Source organism: Athalia rosae, chromosome 2 (assembly GCF_917208135.1).
Source record: "Athalia rosae chromosome 2, iyAthRosa1.1, whole genome shotgun sequence".
Taxonomy (NCBI): Eukaryota; Metazoa; Arthropoda; class Insecta; order Hymenoptera; family Athaliidae; genus Athalia; species Athalia rosae.
The window spans coordinates 12,123,745-12,138,503 of record NC_064027.1 but is presented as its reverse complement, the minus strand read 5'-3'; the positions used below and the strand labels follow the sequence as shown (position 1 = coordinate 12,138,503).

Sequence of the window (14,759 nt, the reverse complement as noted above, 5' to 3'; positions counted from 1 at the left end):
TGATACAATAAAAAAAAGTTGATCGTCTCGATGATCGTCCTTCGATCCTTACCGCGAACGTGACTACCCTGTAATCCGGTGATAAACATATGAACTATTCCTATTCACGGGTGAAACGCCCGTTGCATATTCATTTATTAATTATAATAATTGATAACGCGAAACGACGCTCTCGAGGCCATTCTGATTCAAAGCTCGTGCGTTTCGGCTCGCTGTAATGTCGAAGGTGGATCTTTTGACGTTTTTTTTTTCATACAAATATACATTTGCTAACATTCAATAGGATATAGGAAATAATCCGATGTACCCACCTACGAAGTGATCGTCGAACGGAAGTTTTTACGAGAGAAAGAACGAAAAAACAATCATGACCGAAGAGAAACCAGACGATCTTTCGGACGAGATCGAACTTGACAGGGTGAGTGTACAGGTTAAAATTTATGAAAGAAATAACTGAACCTGTTTATTCCTCGCGTTCGGTTCGTCGGTCCAGCTCACGGACCGAAGGCAATTCGACCTTACGGGTTTACTGAAACAATTTGGACCGACGTGATTCGGATCGGTATAAAACGGCGGTTAAACCGGTGCCAAGGGTCGAATTCGTTCGAGGGGGTCCAGCTTCGCTTTAATTTTATTTATTTTTCTTATTCGCCTGGTCTCTTTTGCATGTTCATTTGTTGTTATATTGTACACACATGTTTTTTTTTTTTTTATTCCTTCAAGTTTTTGGGTCGGTTCTAAAATGTGACACGAAAATTATTCCCTTACTATTGTAAACTTGGCGCACATTTTGTTTGATCAAAAAAATCTTGAAATTGGTCTGCGGTAGCGCGATCGCTCTGTTAATCGAGTAATTGGTGTCGCCCGGGGAGTAATCAGGACGCAATTGATGTAGGATGCTTGAGCCCGAGATAATCGACACCTGCAGTTGATTTAAATGTTATACAGAAAGTCACATACACGCATGACGAGGTCTCGTATTATTTCAGAGACCGAGCGTGCTGTTGCCTAGACTACAAGAAATAGAGAAGCAATTCTTCGCTGTTGTTGCCACCGGAAATGTAGTGGAAGTAAAAAATTTTCTCGACGGAACTCAGAAATTCGATATCAACTGCGTCAACTTTCAGGTAAGCTCAACCGTTCACTGTACTACTATAAATAACGTTACTTCTTTTTTCTAGCCATTAATGTATAGATCTGAACAAAAAAACAAAAAAAAAGTAACTTTCGAAAAGTGATATAGATCAGGTAACTCGGCAGGATCTGTGCGTAGTGAAGGAAGCGGCATGGGACAAACAGAAAATAAAACACCGCGGATGTTTGCGAAATAGGGAAAATTCAGCGAAATTCTCTTTCGAGAACGTCAAACTTCGTCGGGGGTGGGGGTTGGGGGTGGCGGTGGGGAGGGGGGGGGGGGGGGGGAAGGAGAAATGACAAGCTACGTCGAAAGGTCTGTCTTTCATTATAGTTCCGATCGAGGGAAGAGAATTAGAGGTAAAAGTTTGAGTGAGAGGAGACCGATTTCGCTATTGGATAACGGAAGGACGTGTATACTTGTGGTATACCTAGTATACCCCTCAAAACTGGGACCCGACGAGGATCCCGAAACCCCGGCGCATCGGACGATCGGGTTCAAAGACAATCGACCGACAAAACTACAGAAACGGGAATGGGGCGGGCGGGCGGGCGGGGGGGTGGGTGGGCAGGGCACGGAACCGTTGAATTCTCGCGTACGTCCAAGTGGGTCCTTATTCTTATCTGAAATCTTACCCCGGTCTCGGGGCCTTACACGTACCCCCCGTGGAATGTCCCCCTCCCCTTCACTTTCCCTCATCACCCGACTGCCGCCCCCGTCCCCCCCACCTTACCCCAACCCTATTTGACCGGATTCGTCGCCGTACGGCGCGCAAGCGAAGCAAAGAAACCCGGTGAGTAGTCCCGGTGAGCAGCCCTCGTTCGTGTCCTCGACCGAAGTATCTCCGGCTATATTTCAGACCGCGGTTTACAAGACAATGGTTTCAACCAGCGGCGATAAAAATTATTCAAATGACGGCGTTGTAAATTCCACGAGAAATCCGGGCCACTGCTCCAAGATGCTCCTATTTTGGGCCTTTGGTCCTTCTTCTTCTGCTCCCTGAACCTGTACGTGTGCATGTATAGTACGTTCCTCTATCAATGGTCAAACCGAACGTCGCGGCGCCGTTCGTTTTCACTTTTTTTTTTTATTTTCCTCATTCACGTTTTTTATCCGATTTCTTTTTTTTTTTTTTTTTTTTTTTTTTTTACCTGCGCGGGAGGAAATTTAGCTCGCCCTAAATCTTTTCTACTTTTATTTCCCCTCGCCACTTCGAGGTATCGATGCGTCGGCAGCTGCTTCCTCGTTGCCTGAAACGCGCTATAAAAGACACGTGTATATGTATACGAGTGTACATACACCTATGTTACGACACACACGTAGAGGAATGGGTACAAACGCTTGAAACGCGTGCGACCGAAAGCACCGGTTCATTGTGAGATCGGAAAGCCGGCAGCTGGTGAATTATTTGAGACCAGATGACATAAGTCTAAGTCACTCGGGATTTACGAAGGCGGTGGGGCCTCTACGCTACGGGGATTCTGATATTCTTAAACTAGTTCAAGAACGCTTTCGTACACGAGAGACACCGTTCGTAGTACCAGTACTTTTATTGTACTTCCAGCTGTTCCAGTTGGACCGTTTACACGTTTCTCTAAGATCATTTTGGACAACGATCAAAAACTGCTTTTTAAAAATGTATCGTTCGTTTCGGTTGAATAAATCTCTCGCGGTACGACAACGAAACAGGACAGGACGGGGTATCATCTCCAGCTATCTGCGTATAACTTCATTTCATCGGATCATAATTGAATTCGTAACGTGCATGATTTGTTTTCTATTTTTCTGTAACGAACACCGTCCGTTATTTCATCGGGTGTGTCGATGTATAGAAGACCCGCCGCATTCGTTCACTGGAAAAAAGATCGACTGCGAGGAACCGCCATTACGGCACCGTCAATATTTAGCCGGGCCATCGTAATATTGTGACCGTAGACTTCAATGGAGCGTTTATATTGTCGGAACTTTGGACAATGCATTTGTGTTGCGTGCCGCAGATGCATCCCGACGCCCGGCGTCACGGAATCACACCGTTGGTCGACGCACATGCCATGCAACGGCCCCGTTGGGACGGATGAAAGAGTTCGACAAGAATGGCGTAAAATTCATCCCGACGGGCCGAACCAGCGACGACTAAGAGCAACGTTTGGTCGCAAACAAATCACCCGAAGCAAACACGAATATTCGATCGAAGAGGTCTCGAGCTCCGAACGCGTGTCCCGAACACGCGCAGAGCGTCTACCGCTCCAGCGACCTGACGAACATCGAAACGTTCGCCGAAATCGAGATGGATTTTTTCAACGATTTTCGGAAACTGCTCCGATCTCGACCAAATCGAAAGGAAACTCCGGCTCGGAGTCCTCGCTGCGAAGATGACCCATTCCTACCATGGACACCTCCGGATGTGTGTCGGCCCGTCTGATTGTGTGGTTGAGCTTTAAGTGGCCTATAAACCACCGCGGGCGTCCCCCGTTCCTTCGCCCTTCCATCCATGGGTCTGTCGTTCTCCCGTGGTGATTGTCGTGGGCCCGAAAGTCGGTCCCCTTTAGAGCTCGTTGAGAGGCCCCGTGGGTCCCTGCGGTCCCTGGGTTTCCGTGTCCCCGACTCAGCGTGCGACGCATTGTGTCTCTACGGTGAACATACGACTCTCGCCGCGCCGACAAATGGCTACATGCGTTCCTCGGGCCTTCCATGTAGGTGGGCCTTACCGCTTACCGTCGGACCCTCCACTCCGGCCTACCAGGGACCCGATGCCGTCCCTTGATCTAATCCGTTGTCAAGTTAAACGTTCTTAATGATACTATTTATCGGATGGTTCGACGCGAAGAATGACGGACCTGTAACGCGTTTCGCGGGATTTCGATTGGGCGTGCGAACGATTCTTTGCCTTTTTTGTTATTCAATTTCACGAGGAATCAGAGCTATTGAAAGATATCGAATAAAAATTATAACATCGTGACGTACCCGTGCCACTGAAACAGATAACATTGCGAGATTTCAATTCGCTGACCCTATCCAATACCGATGCATATAATATGAAATAGCACACCCTGCGTATGAAAATTATTCGCTCTAGTAATCGAAATGGATATTTTTTTTTCATAACGTAACAACGGTAGTCCATATAATAACGTTTGTTCGCTCCGTTTCTCTTCTTTCTGTACTTATGTAAGGAAATATGGAAAAAATTGAATCAGTTGGAATATCGAATTATCTGATTATACATCGTTTGACTGTTTTATATAATGTTCTTCGGGGTAGGGTCATTTGCCAAGGATTATTGAAATATTTCTTTCGTCAACTATACCCGGCTCACATCGTTCCGGGTTATAATAATTTCGAGTGCTTTCCAACCGAGCTTTCCAATTAGATCAAGGATCGAGATGAATAATATTACAATATATTTCTATCGTAGTCCTCATATCCTATGCAGGGTATATACAAATGTGCGGGTAATCGCGATATGAATATTATATGCCGGGGTTTGTCATTCTTGAGCTCCGCGTTTCCCTCGGCGTTCGGTGGTTATATGGGAACTGTGGTACGATCGTGTGTACAATTAGGTATACGTACAGGAATAATCCTTACCCGGTATAACTTCTCTAAATAGAACCAGGGATTGTGGAAAGTCATCGTAAAGGAAGGGTTCATTGGTTCGCATTTGCCCTGAGGCTAGACCTACGTACGTGTGTATGTATACGTATACCATATTACTGCAAAAGTATCCCGAGTTACCGGGGTTACTCTCAAAAGCTCTGCGTATCCGCCGATTCGTTTAAGGAGGGAATTCCGACTCCAAGTTTATCCTCGTGTCAACGCATTCGAAAACCTCATCTTGGATCTATCTTTCGATCCGCTCTGTTATCGTGAAACTTGAAAAAGAATTATGGGGATATAGATTCGTTGCTCGTGTGTAGCGGAGAGTTTTGAAAAAAAAAAAAATAATCGGGTTACACGTGCAACGCGGTGGAATTAGCCGCTTTGCCAAACACCGGGGAAAGCGAGGCGAAATTCACCCCAGAATTTGAAGCGATTAAGGTACGTGAGCACCGGCTAAGCAAGGGGGGAGAATTTAGCATTTAACACGGAGGGCTGATATTTGCCGTGGTATAATTTCACCTCTGTCCGTTTGAAATTCCGTAAGCTAGACGGTTGCTTGCGGATCAGAGTCCGGTAGGCAGTCACCGTTCTAACTTTGGCGCTGGATTTCGATTGCTTTGTCCGTTCGTCATTTCTGACCTCGTGTGAATCGAGTTCGCATTTATGACTCCTGTATTTATAGACCTCACTTAATCCTGCTGAGCGAAAATTTCGTACATCCAGCGATAAATTAACGCCCCGAACTTAATCGCCGATTTCGAACGTTATAACGGTTAGCTAGATGTCGTAGAAAATGGACGGGTGCCGAACCTTGACCTTGTCGCTCGCGGTCGGTCAACCGTCACTCCGTAAACCATAATATTCTTTACTACAAACAAACGCATAACATGAGGAACGTCTTCTACGATCATCTCGCGTTTCTTTAGCTTCTTTCGAATATCTTGAAACGGCCGATTACTTCCTTTCTATAACGAATGATTTTCAGGGTGTATCCGCCCTGCACGTCGCGGTTGAAGCGAAGAACAAACAGATGGTGGAATTTCTGCTGTCGCAGCCGAACATAGAGATCGGTGACACGGCGCTGAACGCGGTGCGAATCAACGAGGAGGAGTTGGTCGTGATGATCTTAGATAGTCTTCAGAGTATGGATCTAGAATTCGCGGGTGTTATGCACAGCTCGGATTTCCTAGACGGAACGACACCCCTGGCGGTCGCCGCTTATCACGGCCATTACGAAATAATAAGACTTCTCATCGACCGGGGTCATATTCTGAAAAAACCACACCCACCCAACTGCAACTGCGACGAAGTTTGCAAGTAAATTTTACCGCGCTATTGACGATTAATGGGGGAACGTTTGTTTTCTGGGAGAGAGAGAGAGAGAGAAATTCGTAGCGCGCGGGATTCCCAAAATCACGTCCGACGTGAAATTCTTTTATATTATCGCAGACCTCAACGAGCTACCACGGACATATTGACTCTGGACAAGATGCGGCTGTATCTCTACAAAGCGGTGGCGAATCCGGCGTACATTTGCTTCGTAACGGATGATCCGATTTTAGTAGCTTTCGAACTCTCCGTTGAACTGAAAAAGGCCGGTGAATATCAACGCGAATTCTACACGCAGTACATGGAGTTGGCTACCGTAAGTACGGCAAAAATATCGCGGATTAACGAAACACGAAAGTCGCAATTTCCTTTCCGAACATTCTCGTGGACCTTTAACAGTTGACGGCTACGTTCGCGACGGACTTAATCGGATGTACACGTACGACCGAAGAGGTCGAATTGATTCTTAAGCAAACAGCGGGTCTGAATTTATCCACAACATTTATATACCCGAGACTGCTTCTCGCCATGGATTTCAGAATGAAAACGTTCATAGCTCACCCAAACATACAACGGGTATAACGGCATGGGTCTAAGAATATTGAAATTCGTGAATAATACTTAGCCAAGTTTACGAGGAAAATTATGTGGACCAAACTTTGACAGGTGATAGAAATCAAGTGGATCGAGGATTGGTACGAATGGAAGATGAGATCCGTTCCGATGCAAGTATTGTCGGTACCCGTGAGAATCCTGGGACTGCCCTTTATTTTTTTTTTTCTTTTACTCGCCCCGAATTCCTCGAGATCGAAGCATTGGTCAATTCCGGTGAACAGGTTCTTATCATTCACAGCTACGTACGTCTTTTTCTTGCTCGCTGTCTACATGGTGTCTAACATCGACAAGACTAATCAACTGCGAGGACCCCCGGACAGCTGTACGTAATTGGATCATTCTTTTTTATTTTATTTTTTTTTTTATTCTTCCTCATCGTCATTATCGCGGGCTTTTTTCTATCCGCTCCTGCAGCTACGGCGGTTCTTTTTTCGTGCGATAACCAGCTTTTCCCTCCTCTAGGGTTCGTCACAGTGATCGTGATATACGTGATCGCTTATACGTGGGGCTCTTTGAGATTATGTTTGATTCAGGGTCCCAGACGATTTTTCCGAACACCCTGGAACTGGTTGGTTCGGTGTCTTTCTCTGATTCGTATCTCCATTGTTTTTTTTTTTTTTTTTGTCGATACTTTTGACTCAACTGTCGTTTTTTTTCGTTCTAGGTTCGAGGTGTGCATGCTCGTATTGTTTATGATTACTTTTTTATTTTGGGCCGCCGCTTGGTTCGACGTTAAACGGAACGGGCAGAGAGATCTTGAGCGAAAATATTGGAATCAATTTGACCCGACGTTAATAGCTGAGTCTACTTATTGTGTGGCGACCATAATGGCTTTTCTCAAATTACTCTTCATCTGCCAGCTTGACCAGGTCCTCGGCCCCCTCCTGTTGTCTCTCGGAAGAATGATCGGCGATGTGACGAGATTCATAAAGATTTTCATAATCGTTATCTTCTCGTTTACGGCCGGTACGACGATAAACGACGAGAATTTCGAAAGCGAGTTTTCCATTTTCTTCATTTTTTCGTTCAAATCCAAGGGTTGGCTAGATTCTATCAGTATTACGAAGGCATGGTGAGGGTGGACAACGACTCGAAGATGAAAACCCAGCAAACCGATTCGTTCGTAAATTTCCCCTCGACTTTGAAGACCCTATTTTGGGCGATATTTTGCATGAGTCCGATAGAAAGTGCGGACGTGATTATCGAAAATTTGCCAGGTGATTCGGAATCGGAAACGATAATCAACGATCACATCGTAACGGAAGCTACCGGCTACTTCGCATTCGCGGGTGAATATGATTCGTCGTTGATGGCTTACGCGTCGACGAATAATTCGCAATTTTTTCACTTCGAATTCAGTATTTCAGTTCATTTCCGTCATCGTCGTATTGAACATGCTCATCGCTTGCATGTCGAACACGTTCATTCAAGTGACGGACAACGTCGGAGTTGAGTGGACGTTCGGACGAACCGAAGTAAGAAATAACCTTATCCATATACATATATATTACAGAAACTTCCAATCGACTCATTTTATCACTTTGGATATTCGTAAAAATGAGTAACCGCATCATTCCTCTCCAAGAACTCCAGATACCGAATATTACCAACCCCTTCAATTTCGCGTTCTCTCAATAACTACTGTAATTTCTGAGAATTTGTCACAAAGGTGAAGCTGTGTGAGAGTCTAATGATGTTAATTATTGTATTCACACTTCACCGATCACGAAGGAGACCAGCCATTTGAGGCGTGCCCTACCTGCCTTTGTTCTTCGACTGTAAGTTTTTTCTTCGGTTTCTTTTTAATAACGTTCTTGTCATCGGAAAATTAAGGTGTACATCGACTTCATGGCGCAAACGACGCTGCCGGCACCTTTCAACCTATGTCCAACGAGGACGGCATTCCATACCGTCGTTGAATTTATCAAGGCATGGATCAAACCGACACCAGAAAAAAGGGCGCGGTGGAGTTTGAAGCATTGCTGCTGGGTGGTTCGTATTACATTTTTGCGCACCAAATTTCAAACGAATTTTTCCGCGACCTGCGCGTTTTTATTTGCGACAAAACAAATCATTATATATATTGTCAAAATCGGAATACCCGTGGTATCTTTATAATTTTCCGGATTCGAAAACAAAAGATACCAAATCGGCTTAAGTACTCCGGTTGCCAATAATTTACCACAGATATCCTTTGCCTAGACCTATAGTACAATTTATGGTGAGAAACTTTTATTTGGCGAGTAATCGTGTCTGTGGGGGCTTCACTGGTCACCGTAATATTTCAGGAAAATATCGGTGAAAATACGAAGAAAAAATTTCCGAGCGTCATGAGTCAGCTGGTCCAGCGTTATTTCCGCGAGAAAGAAACCAAAGTCGAAGAGTCCGAACTGGACTCCCTCCAGACGGAACTCGGCGAGCTACGAAATCTACTGCAGGAAGCCCTTTCGTCGCCTTGAAAAAATTCATCGACCCTTCAGCGATCCATTTCACCTCGAAGGTATTAGAAAGGGTAAGTCGAGAGAATAAAAAAAAAAAAAAGGGAGCTCGTAAAAAATCGTGGAAGAAAATACAATTGCGTATCATATGCTGACGTTTCAATTTCTGCACCGGTTCGAAAGGGGATCAGATAATTATTTTGACGCATGTTATTGATCGAAACTCTAATCCAGTGCTTATATTGTACAAGAATTTCCACGCATGTATGACCGGGATCGAAGTTTACAGAACTCTGTTCCGTTTAATTATATTCTCAAGTAACTCCAGGGAGTGTTTCAACTTTAATTAAACCCTACAGCAACAAGTCAAGTTTCTATAATATTCAAGATGTGAGCCACGACCACGGTTCTCGCATAATTTCACGATAAAATTTTAATGTGATAAAATTACGATCTATAATATCGAGAAATGGCTCGTATAATCGTTTTCAAATTCTGCATATATCAAAATGGGATTATTTTTCTCCTACTCCTATACATATAGCGCTTATTTCTTCACGATTATACATCACATTATGCGCAGTTTATAAAATTTTTAATCCCATCGAGTGTGTGCATGTTTCGTGTCCCTCTAAAATTACCGCATTATCACCTAATCGATTGCGATATGCTCTCAAGCATATTGCAGCGACTTCTTCACAGAGTCAAGATAATACAATAAGACAATAATTTTGAAACATGTGCGGAGAGGGTATCATTTCTGCAGAAATCGTGTCTACAGAGCAAAAGTTCTACAGGCTCGATTCTGCAGACTTTATGAACATATAACTCTGTTCTTTTGATTTTTGGAAAACGATGAAACGAAAACGAAATCATAAGTCTATGCTACCTTCAAAATATTAACTATTTTTCAATATCGAATTTGATTCCTAATGGATAAATACCAAACAAAATTACAAATATATTGTAAACCGACTTGAAATCTGCAGCTAAAGATTCTACAAAACTTGACTTGAGGAAAGTTTTTTTTTTTTGTTCAGTGAGGTGAAAGAATTGGAAAACTCATTTCCTTCCCATCATTTGAAACTAATGTTGGATTTAAAAGCATTTATTCGGAGAGCGTATCAAAGTTATCCGATAAAACTCGAGCGTTGCATAATTTTTTCCTTTCATTTCCCTAAAACAGTAGAAAGCTGCAAAAAAGGAATTCAAGTTCGAAGAACCAATTAAATTCGATTGGATTCAAATGTTGTAAGAAATCGTTGACTCCACGCACGTTTCACTGGCAATTTAACATCTAGTCAGATATGATTTACGACAGGATATACAGTCCACACTCCACATTATACCGGGGTTGTCAAGTTCAAGCCTCTTAAGAAGAGTCGCTGGAAAATATTCTAGCGATTTGAATAATCGTAGAAAATTATGCATACAAATACCGCGCGTATAACATTGAAACGTTCAAAGGATAAACCTACGATACAAAATCACCCGAATGATCCTTCCTGATGTAATAGCTACGGTCGGAACGGATAAAAAAAAAAGGAAACACCGTCTGGATAAAAAAGCCGCGCACATTCTTCCGCCAACATCTCGGGCCGCTATTGATGTTTTGAGAATAGATCGATCACGGGCGCGATAAATCGAGCGAAGAAATTTCGCGCGATATTTATTTGAAAAGAGAATATCCGTGACGCGTCGCGATATACGGCGACTGATAAGAACAAAAAAAAGTGAAGGGAAAAATAACCGCATGCCGCGGACGATCGCTGCACGCGAAGGAAGACGATAGGCGAGGTCTTTGCCTTCTGGCTACGCTCCCTTGCGCTTCTTCAAAGATAAGAAATATGGTCTGACGTACCAGGTTCGGCCACCATGGGGTTTCGCTAAAGAAGGGGGTGGCAAATGCTTGACACAGGAGTAGCAGGGTGAGCGTAGAACGCGAGTGTATCTTTATAGAGGGCGTAGCGATGCCCGTAGCGGCTAGGGGGTTGTAAAAGTAAATGTCCTACTGTCAAGGTTGCCTCTTGGTTTTCACGCCGACGTAGCTGGTGGCTACCCGACCTTATAGGATATAGTTAGAGGGTTCAACGGGGACCTCTATATACCGGGTAATCTTCTTGTAACGAAGAGAGAACGAAAGTGGTAGGAATGTTAGATTGAGATTAAGGGCTTCTAGGGTAAAAGTGTGCGGAATTAACTTTATTCCCGTTTCACATCAATTACCCAACCCACCTACGAGATTATACCCACGCATTTTCAGATTTCATTTCGGAATACCGCGAGAAGAATACCTGCAATTCCACGTTGTACGAAACTTCGATTGCTGCTTCTCTTTGTTTCGCTGCAAATTATAGAAACAAAATTTCATGCGCCATTCATCTCGTCCCGCATTGACCGATCGGCCGTGTTTACCTATGATTACAAAATTATTCGCACCTATGCACACCGCCGACATTTACCGCTCGTTTTATAATCAATAATGAATTCATCGAACCGTGAACTCTATTCACTATATTTGCGCGTTGAACTAATTGCGTTATTTACCTACGAGTATTTGTAACTGCAGTAGAGGAAATTGTGCAATCGATGCAGCAGAATTACGGGTTGTTGGTCTCTGGTCACAAATCCAAGAAATATGCTACTGCTTAACCTCGATTAAGCAATTCCGACTGGATTTAGAATTGATTGAACCTTTAATCGGAATTACTGTAGAGTCGGTGTGCGTGGGATAAAAATGAAACCTCGTAAGACGGCAGGGGTAGAGGGCGAGGGCCGGAGGGGGTTAGAAAGGTCAAAAGATATCAGGATCAACGCATGCCGTATGCAGCACTTTGCACGTGGGAGAAGAGATTTCGCAAAGTGCGGAGGTTCATCCCCAGGTCCCTCTGGAGACGCCGTTTCAGCAGCTATAGATATACTTTTTACGGGGCGATATCATTTCATTCTCTTACTACCTCCGTGTGTCTGCTGTTTTAATTGTCAAGTTCATACAATATAAGCTGATCGGAATATGACGATAATCGCGAGTAGAATTCGTCCTTCAAAATGCACGCACGGTTGCACGTGCACGTGATACAACATTCAACTTTTCGCGAGCTAGTTCATTCGATGAAAGCTCATTCGAGGTGTTTGTACGCCCCTCAATTCTGGTCAGGAGTGAATGAAGCAAAAGAAGAAGTTCCGAAATTCTTGACCTACATACGAGATTCGGAGAGATGAAACCTAATCTTGACTATCGTGCAAACGCTATACACCCGATGAATATAGAGTCGTTGGGAAGCTGTGCTCATCCTGAAGCTGAGGGCGAATTTATAGTTGAGATATCGCTCCACATTGATTTAGATGTAACCCCAAAAAAGATACGGAGACCCAAGCGATCGACCGACATCCCGTGGATGTACGACCCCGCCGTTTGAATTGAAACTTTTGTTTTTTAAATTCACGAGGCAACGGGAAGAGGTTTTATCGTATATGGAGAAAAAAAATGTAGGTACTATCGGAAAATGAATTACTCAATATCGGCAATTTTTTCATTGAATTACTCCATCTTCTTGTACTTTATCCAAGACCAAGTGTCACGAGAGCTCGACCCCTAATGTTTCTACTCTGTGGTGGTGACGTAAATTTTATCACAATCATATCTGATCTGATTTATCTTTGATCTGCAGCTTCGCAATCAACGGTACGGTTGTAGAAAAAAGTATTACGAGACATTTTTATATAAAAGGCCAACGGAGATGATAATAACAGTTAACCTAATTTTGAGATATTCTCAGGGTGAATATTACAAGACTGTGCGCATCCCTGCGAAAATTGTTCCCTCGGAACATTCATCCATTTGAAGAGCGAAGCAATTCCACCACGGTTCCATCTCCATATCTCATCCGTTATCGAAACCTGCTAAGATTTCTGAATTAGAAGAATCTCGATAAATTTTCAGGGTAGCAACAGTCACGGGTTGCTGCGGGAATATTCCGGAAAAATAGAATGTACAGAAATACTTTCGGTTTATTCCGAAGTTTGATTCTCCTGTGGGGATACTTCTTTTTATTCCCACCTATCGAACGATATACTATGAATGCGAAACCGCGGGCGTTGACAAAATTCAATTATAAATATTATCTAGATGGGTACCGCAGGGGGGTGCGCATTGAAAATCTATAAGCTTTTTCGCGTCGAGGGGGAATTACTTATTCATGTCGTTCAGCATTTTAACCTCTCCTTAACCTCGATTATTTCTCAGACTTGTCGGTAAATTAATAAAAGCTAAGGTATCCTGCCGCGTATTTATGTATATCCGCACGAAAATCCAATATCCGAAGGGTTCTAACAGGAGTGTTGAATTACCAATTTTTCTAGAGCTTACAAGTAGACGTAAGCGGATATAACGATAAGAAAAGCTCGAACAGGGCATAGCTAATATTATCCAGTACATCGCACGCAGTCGTTCGAAATACCGATATTTTTCCGAATCGTGAAAACTTCAATAATCCAGCTTGCTTTTCATTTCGAGTAAACACTCCCATTAAATCCTGAGTTATCCCCATTAGTCCCGCAGGATACACGCGGTGTGAAATTCGTGATTATATAGTACGCGGAGCTTTCATAAGTTGGAAAAACTTTTTCTACTCCGAATCAGAAGAAGGCTGGTTCGTTCCCGTTTATCTTCATCTCTGTTCGACGGTACAAATATACTATATTTAGGGGAGGTTTTCCGCTTGATTTCGTATTTAGAACTGGACTAATTTTATTTTTCATTTCAATTACTATCAATTTAACTACCGTGTTGAAACTCAACGACTCAAATTTCGTAGAAATACGATCGACGTTGTCGTAGAGAATGCTTGGAGTATTCGCACTCGCTTAAAAAAAAAAAAAAAAAAAAAAAAAGGAAAAGATAATTCGGTTGGGGTAAAGAGGACGCTGAACTTTCAATGAAAAGACCAGGTTGTGCGCTTGGCTAATATTTTGATTCAAAATAGCACGTATTTAGGTAGCATTCAGTATGCTCCATTCAAAGTTAGGAAGTTGAAATTATATTTATTAGAATGCGTGAAAATTTGCATCGCAAATTACGTGTAATATAGTCAGATATGTCAGAAACGGATTTTCTGTCCGTGGTAGCTGCGTTTTTTCCAATTTTTGAATTGATTCATCCCACCCGTTTCCCACGAAATAAATTGATTGCGATTGTACAGGGTAGTATAAAAAATTTGCGCACTCGTGCGGACCGACGCATTCCAGATCCTATAGCCGCTTTTTCTAAATATCCACCGGGCGAATAAAACATAGTCGAGCTCTCGGTAGAGCTAATTAAAACGCGCCTCAAACCTGTGGCCTGCAAAAAACAAGAAGATACTTTCGCTACGAACTACGAGCTTCAATGGAGAAATCGTTGAGGGCAACAAGGTTGCGATCTACATCTGAAAGTTCCAATTCGCTGGGTGGGTCATTTGATTTTATACCAGCTCATCCGACCCTCGCTAGTTGTCAACCATCCGCGACATGTGCAGTTGACAGAAGCGCCTCAGGAACAGAGCAAACGAGGAAATATGAGCATTTCTCTACTTTCCGAAATCCGTGAAGCAATGACCAGGTACATATGAATTGTGAGCAAAGTTCAGTCGTCCACATAAATG

The 14,759-nt window shown here is 43.3% G+C and overlaps 1 protein-coding gene across 1 annotated transcript; it reads left to right on the top strand.

Moving 5' to 3' along the window:
* Window positions 1-367: 367 nt before the first annotated feature.
* On the top strand, window positions 368-9,377 carry LOC105682947 (short transient receptor potential channel 4-like). Its single transcript, XM_012395212.2, has 12 exons — window positions 368-418; window positions 990-1,127; window positions 5,721-6,052; window positions 6,185-6,380; window positions 6,464-6,640; window positions 6,731-7,001; window positions 7,142-7,247; window positions 7,344-7,645; window positions 7,717-7,968; window positions 8,039-8,154; window positions 8,513-8,671; window positions 8,968-9,377. The coding sequence occupies exons 1-12, from the start codon at window positions 368-370 to the stop codon at window positions 9,136-9,138; spliced, it is 2,271 nt and encodes a 756-aa protein (XP_012250635.2). The 3' UTR covers window positions 9,139-9,377.
* The last annotated feature ends 5,382 nt before the right edge of the window (window positions 9,378-14,759 follow it).

Bases quoted from the DNA above. Each gene is read 5' to 3' on its own strand.
- LOC105682947 (XM_012395212.2), top strand. From the start codon at position 368: ATGACCGAAGAGAAACCAGACGATCTTTCGGACGAGATCGAACTTGAC. The intron at 1,128-5,720 runs GTAAGCTCAACC...AATGATTTTCAG, and splicing joins TCAACTGCGTCAACTTTCAG to GGTGTATCCGCCCTGCACGT. The intron at 7,646-7,716 runs GTACGACGATAA...TTCAAATCCAAG, and splicing joins TATCTTCTCGTTTACGGCCG to GGTTGGCTAGATTCTATCAG.